Here is a 7500-nt window from a genome sequence, read left to right as displayed (position 1 = left end):
CCAGCATACCTTGTCGCTTTAAAAACAAGGTCATTATTAATGAGGTCGCACGGTTGTCACCGACTTTCCCGTGAGCACAGAGTGGGGAGGGAAAAAGATAGCAAACCGCATGCGCGCAGCCTCCACGCAGCGTTGCCGCTCGCGTGCTGTCCTAGATTTTACTCACTCTGTATATAAGGCTGATGATGTAGTGGTGTTCCTTGTCAGCTGTTTAAGGACACAACACCTATTAGAGTGTCGCCTCCATCGATCAGGAGGCAGAAGAGCGGTGGTGTTGTGGCAGCGGGGCGCGAGAGGCGGCATCCGGTGGTGCTCGGAGAGGTCGGTGGAGGCGAAGGCAGGGAGCGATGCTCAGTACGTGTCAGGCGGCCCACCCGACCTGCCTGCCCGCCGCTCCTCGTGCCCCTCGCGCTACCCTGCAGGGGCGTCAGCACACGCTCGCTAGGACTCGGAGGGGCGTGGAGCTGCTGAGAGGTGTCCCGCCGTGCTCATGTTGGTGCCAGGGTAGTCATGGATGAACTTGTTGGGAGGAAGAGATGTTGTTGTATTGGTGAAGATTCTTATTTTATTGAAAAGTAAATTTTTGTGTTTTTGATATTATCATAGCAAATAAGTATTTGTGTGTTTATACTTCCGTGGTTGTGTATTTATTGAAAGTCTGTAAGTTCAGTGATTGCAAAGTGTGTAGTGCGTTCAACTCTGGAACTGGATAGATAAACAGGTACAGGGAGTCGTGCGTGACGCCCTATGAAGAGGGCAGTGATTCGGGTGAGCGTGAGGTCAGAGGGTGGGCGTGGACGAGGCAGGAGAGGAGGAGCGTGAGGTGAGCGTGGCAGCAGGTGAGCGTGGCACCTGCCCTGGGGAGGCTGAGGCACCTGGCGGCGGCGGTGTGAGGCCCTCGTGCCTGCTGCCCTCCGCCATGGATCAATAGCCGCGCTGCCCACCGTGCGAGGCGCCCCCGGGAGACCCGCACCTGTGTGCTCCTGCTGCCGCCCCCGCGCCACCACGGGTGTCTGGTCAGGTGTGGGTGTGCGGGCGCGCTGCCATGACAACTTCCTGCCCCGGACAGGGCGAGTAACGCCAAGAGGACTTGCCTAGGCTCGAAGGCTGAGGTCCGCCCGGCCGGCACCGGCGACGCGGCAGCAGCTGCCCCACAGGACCAGAGGTACCAGGGCCCGAAGGGAATGAGGCGCAACCAGCAGCCCCCGATGGATCTTCCGCGGGAGTACCACGGCGGCCCACCCGAGCACTACCGCGACCACCCTCCTCCAGCCTACCGCCAGCACGTCTCCCTCGAACATTTCCGCCCCGCCACCAGCATGGACCTCTACCGACCCGCCACCTCGCACGCCGAATCGTACCGGTCTCAGGGCGCCTCGGGCAGCCAACCCGACCCGTTCCGCTCGGGGTCGGGCGCCGGGTCAGGGGTGCCGTCGTACCACGTGTGCACTTCGTCAGCCGACACCTTCCGGCCTGTCAGCAGTGGCCACACGTTCCACCACAGCCCCAGCTGCCCGCACACCTCCTTAGCGGGCCACGGGCCGAGCCACGACCCCTTCCACAGCTTCTCCGGGGACATGTGTCGCAGTTTAGGAGGCAACGGCCATGAGGGATATAGTGATGGCACTCTACAGGCCCGCCCCCACGAACACCACCACCACGACCCCTACCACCGCCACCCATCACCTCAGGACATGGCCGGGTCTCGGGGACACATTGCCGGCCCTCAGGCTCCAGATATGTACCGCGACCTTCCGCCGCTGATGCCCCACACTCCACACCATCACCACCACCATCACCACCATCATGCCCCACAGCAGCATCCCCCCCGCCACCTGGTGCGTCACACATCCAACATTGACCGGCACACTCTAGAGCGACACAGGGCTAATCTGGAGTCTCGCGGAGTCCTGGAGCCCCATCAGGAAGTGGCCAGCCCTCGGGACCCCCTGGGCCCCCTTCTGCTAGAGACGAGGCCTCACCACGCCAACAGCGCGCCCGACATGTTGCGCCACCACCGCTCAGTCCCGGACATGTATGCCACGTTGCAGGCCGAGGAGCAGGCCGCTGAAGACCAGCACACTTACGGCGAAGGATGTCGCCTCCGCCGCCAGCAGTCCGTGAGCAAAGAAGGAACAAGCACGTCGGGCAGTGCGGCCTCGGAACCCTCTGCCCGGCCTCGGGCTCGTCCATTCGGTCTGCAGCGCCAGCATTCCTTAGGACAAGAACTATCTCGGCCTTTCTCCACCGAGTTCCGGCCGCCGCGCGAGCTGAGGAATGTGCAGCAGGACATCACACGGTCACAGAGCAACGCGCTGGACCTCGCAAGGGCAGGGAGCGTGGGAGGGCTGGCACCGGACATCCGGCGATCACGAAGCAATGCCCAGGACATGTGTCGAGGTACGAGGGCGGGGAGTGAGGGCCGAGAGATCCGCCATGCTCATTCGACACACGAAATTCCTTTGGCACACTCCCCGCGCTCCAGATCCCCGCGCTCGCACCAGACTCCGCTACCCGATGTGTACCCGGACCCGGCCCGGTCCTCAGGGGGCTCCAGCGGACCCTCCCCACCGATTCCCCCGGGCCCGCCGTCGGAGCCCGCCCGGGCTGGTGGTGGTGGTGACTACCCTCGCCAGCATTCGGCTTATTGCGAAGTAGCTCGTGCCCAACAACAACAACAACAACATGGTTATTACCTGGGAGGCTCTCAGTCATCTAGCAGGGTGAGTCAGGTCGCTGGGAATAACCACCAGTCCTACCATCACCACTACACGCACCATACATCAACCAACCAGGTCACTCAAGCTAACACCGCCAGACAGCCACTTCGCAACGGTCGACTCAAAGTCAGTTCGGTTCTCTTTAGTTTCTGTTGGTCGTTGGTGATTAGTTGGTGTCTTGTGCTAGATCTCGGATGTTCGTGAGGTCTTAAGTGTTTTTGATTTTCGTTTTCTTCTTTAATGTTATTTTCACTAGTTTTGCCGTTCATTTTTGTCTTAGTTGTTTTGTTTTGTTTATGAAGGTTTCGTCTCAGAAACTTCTCTCTATATTATATGTTTTGATTTTATATGTATAATGATTGCAACAACTGGATTTTGTAGTTTGGTGTAATAAGCACAAGCGTCTAGGGTAAGTGTCTGAGTGTTAGAAGCACGTCTGCTTAAATGGTGTCAGCTAGATTATAAAGACTAATTAGTGTTTGACAATGTTCTTGATGTCTTCAGAATTAAGGCTTAGACCATAAGGAATCAGACTAATATATACAGGTACAAAGGGAGTGCTTCCGGAGGTAATGAATGCGCTTCATAGTATGAGGTATTAATTTAAGGGAATAACAGGTGTGTGTACTGAAAAACGAACACACAACATGCCTATGCGCATATATCCACCATACATGGACGTAGACAATTACACGCACAGACGTGTAAGGACAAACGCAACCATGTATGAATAAATACATACATGTATACATAAACACGTGTATAAATTAGCACAGACATGTGTACAAAACACAAATATAAATAAATTTACAGGCACATATACACAAACAAGTACGTACACAGACACGTGCACAATGCATACATGCGTGCGCGCGCATTTTCATACACAATACATATACGCACATACATACACACACAAAACAATCTATTCTGTAAGAATGTTGAGAAGCAACAAGCCCTTGGAATTTCTCTATGTAAACTGAAAGGTATCATAAATCTGACAGTTTAGCAACCCCATTTAGGTGTTCCAAGTCTCCCGGGGTAATGAGCGGCATAAAATAACCAAAAGGGTTTCTAAAGCTTGAAAAATTGATATATAAAATAATCTTATACAAATTGTTTGAATCTGCTCATATGCGTCAAATGAATATGAAAAGAAGGACAAGTTCTAAGTTCGGCTCGTAAGTTTGATTCAAAATATTTAAAAAGTAAATACATAATTCTTAAGGATAAAATAGAATATAAGATAGAATATGAAATAAGTTCCAAGTTCGGCTCGTAAGTTTAATGGGGTACGAGAATGGTGTGATTTTATGGCGGTATATTGACTAGTTTTCACCTGATTAGTTGCTGTAAGGTTTGTTGGCTGTCTGTGAGTATTGTTTAGCTGCGTGCACTTATCTTTCATAGATCTTGATGGTATTTGTATCTGTTGATTGTATGATTTGGGGAGGTATTGTGTAAAGTTTTTTGTATGTGGTTACTTTTGTAACTTGACGAAGTATTGTGGAAGATATGCGAATAATCGTTTTGAAAGAGCTTTTATGTTGCAAAGTTTTGTTAATGTCATACTCTTAAATGCTTGTAACATGGAACTAATTGTTAAAGGTATCAGAATTTGTCATTGCATGCGCTAGCGATATTGATTCAGTGTTGATTCAGTTACTTCATTCAAATACCTGCCATTTAAGTTGATTAAGCATCTCGTTTCTTTCTTTTTTCCCATTTTGTAGGATTCTGACAATTTGTTCTGAAATTAGTTGATTTTATTTATTTTGATTATGATAGATATATTTCATGGCCAGTCCTGTGAAAGCTAGCTTTGCTTAATACTAATTATATTTTCGTTGTACACGTAAACTGGGATACAGACATCGTAGTAGAATCACCCCTGGATATCATTGATAGTAAAACATGGGTGGGAAGATCCATAGACTTATTGCTGCGGTATTGGTATTTGAGCCAAGGTCGAATTTGGAACTAAATTTTCTTTGTACTTTTATGATGTTTATTATCTGTTAATTATATCATAACGTTAACTTCAGTAAGCTATTTTCTTATATTCCATGTTTCGTAATATGCAGTATGTATATTTATTCAATGGAAATTGACAGCACTTGGTAACCGAAATTATAAAAAAAAGATATTTGGAAGAAACAAATTATAAAGACTCATGATATTAAGAAAATAAGGTTAACAGTTCAGATATGAACAATGTCATTTTTTTTTTACTTTAACTGGAATGTTCTGGGACTTAGAAATGGGAACGGTCAATTGTTTAATGACAAATGAAATTGCCTAGAACATGCAGAGAAGCGGTAAAGTGCCTGTGCATGGTATTACATTGGGATACAGTGTGATAATGGCAGCGTATTATTCTTTTTATTCCTATTCGGAATGTGTATAGTAGGAGATCATGCAAAAACAAAAATAGAAATGAAAGTGTTACCTGATGGGTAACCGCAAAGGTAATGAGTGTGAACTCTTTTTTTTCTCTTTTTTTTTCTGGACGTGTTCGCTGTGCTTTTCCATTTTTACAGAAAGAAATTTATAATTCTGGGTGATTGGATTTTTTTTTTTTTTTTTTTTTTAGAGACCACTGCAGTTTTCATGCAAGGTCTGCTGTTATTCGAAAGTGAACAGCATTTTGTAGAGGGCTTTTAACGTGTGTAGAATAGATAGCGTGAGATAAGCGTGTTCTCAGGGAATGGAGTGTGGGTGGGAGCACTTTAACCACGTAAAAGATTGAGAAAAAATGTTTGTTAGCATTGTACAAGAAAAAGTTTGGATTTGCAGAATGGCACTAGTTGTTCGTAGATGAATATAGGTTTCAGCTATTTGCAACAGGTATATTATTATTATTATTCTCTCTTTCTCTTTCTGTTTCTCTTTCTCTCTTTCTCTCTCTCTCTCACTTTCTCTCTCTCTCTCTTTCTCTCTCTCTCTCTCTCTCTCTCTCTCTCTCTCTCTCTCTCTCTCTCTCTCTCTCTCTCTCTCTCTCTCTCTCTCTCTCTCTCTCTCTCTCTCTCTCTCTCTCTCTCTCTCCCTCCCTCTCTCCCTCTCCCTCTCCCTCTCCCTCTCTCTCTCCCTCTCCCTCTCCCTCTCCCTCTCTCCCTCTCCCTCTCTCTCTCTCTCTCTCTCTCTCTCTCTCTCTCTCTCTCTCTCTCTCTCTCTCTCTCTCTCTCCCTCTCTCCCTCTCTCTCCCTCTCTCTCGGATCGTGGTGTGTGTGGGCGTGCGTGTTTGATTTATCAATCGAGCCATTTAACAGGAATTTATTATTCCACTCATCACTTACATAGATGTTCTTTGCTGAAAAAAATTAAGTGTTGATTGACCTACTGAAGGATTACACAATGACTTAATTTTTTAGTATTTATATATATTTTTTCAAAATGTTATAATAAAGAAAACAAAACTTACAAAATAGTTGCTCCTCTGGTTTCAAGATAATAAAGGGAGCAAACAATAATATATATTATGCACAAGGACCTTTTTTCTTCATTTCCAACTGGAACTATTTATAGTACAATGTAAGAAAATATGTAGTGGTAGTGGACCACATATCACACACATTGCAAGTATATCACCTGACCAGCGTATCAGTCGTGCAGTGTATATACAGCTGAGCCATAATGCAAGTGAACATTGGAGCAAAATGGGTTTTATACAACAGTATAAAGTTACATTATCTGTCTCGCAAGGGTTGGGCGTGATGGGGACCCACACGCACCTCTGGGGTCAGGCCAACTTCTTTACTCAGTGTACATTCTGGCCTTTTTCTTTATTTCTTTTTTTCTCTCTCATTTTTTTTTTCTTCTTCTTCTTCTTCTTCCTGTTATTAGTTTTTCTGCAGCTATCTCTTAGGACTTGATTTTAACATTTCTGTGTTCGTGTGCATAGGAATGATGTTGGTCTAGGAAAGTAGTATTCATTGAGTAAGTTTTGTGAGTTGTGAGTATTTCTTGTATGTCTCTTTTCATCACGCTATATTTCTGTGAAATGGCGTTAATGATATTAGTCATATAATCGCATATTCTGTTCAGACGATACCACACTGCGAAACAAGGTTATAAGTAATGCATTTTGCCAGTTGTCTTTACAAGTTTGGGCATATCTTTACCGTTTGCATTAAGAGAAGGAAAAGCAAACATAACGTTACCCAACTTTCTCTCCTATCCTTATCGCATGCAGTTTCCGTGACCAAATATATCGAAGTTTTTTTTTTTTTTTTTATTATTATTTTTTTTTTACCAAGTTGAGAGAGATACCATTACAACGCCAAGTGACTGCGTTGAAGTTATTGCCTTACTTCTTCACAAGATGACCCTGACTTTGAACTATTTAATTACTTACATTTTTTTCATTTTGTAGAGCGCTCATTTGGTTACAAAAAGAATGACAGCGTGATAATTCAACGTTTTTTTTCTTTCTCCTCTGCATTTGTTTTATTTTTCTGTTATCATTTATGCAGTTAGAGAAATATACCACTGATGTTGTTATCGCCTTATCTCTTGTAATCATTTATTATATATATTACTTATATTTCTTATTGTTATTATGATCATATTATTATTATTATTATCATTATTATTGTTGTTATTAATATTATATTCATTGTGAACAATCACCTTCATCATCCTTGATATAATCGTCATTGTCATCGTGATGATTGTTATAAATTCTATTAGCATTTTATGTAAAAGGGATTCTAACTCAACAGGTCGTTATTATGCATTTAAATTAGTATTCTAAGATCTTATGCACCCTAACACACACACA

General features: G+C 45.2%; 1 protein-coding gene across 15 annotated transcripts in view; it reads left to right on the top strand.

The window, feature by feature from the left end:
- Positions 1-268: 268 nt before the first annotated feature.
- CASK (peripheral plasma membrane protein CASK) overlaps positions 269-7500 on the top strand; it is a 434258-nt gene continuing 427026 nt past the window's right edge. For 3 of the 15 annotated variants that reach the window (XM_086543061.1, XM_086543055.1, XM_086543056.1), the window contains exon 1: positions 271-2846. In XM_086543061.1, the coding sequence (XP_086399187.1) occupies positions 1185-2846 (1662 nt within the window). In that variant the 5' untranslated portion in view covers positions 271-1184. Of the gene's footprint in view, positions 2847-7500 lie in introns of all 15 variants that reach the window. The other 12 variants (XM_086543059.1, XM_086543054.1, XM_086543057.1 and 9 more) reach the window with 8 other exon arrangements.

Source organism: Penaeus japonicus, unplaced genomic scaffold (genome assembly GCF_977035675.1).
Source record: "Penaeus japonicus unplaced genomic scaffold, GWHDUDI00000001_assembly GWHDUDI00000013, whole genome shotgun sequence".
NCBI lineage: Eukaryota > Metazoa > Arthropoda > Malacostraca > Decapoda > Penaeidae > Penaeus > Penaeus japonicus.
The sequence above is the reverse complement of the archived record's forward strand: the minus strand, read 5'-3'. Positions and strand labels throughout refer to the sequence as shown.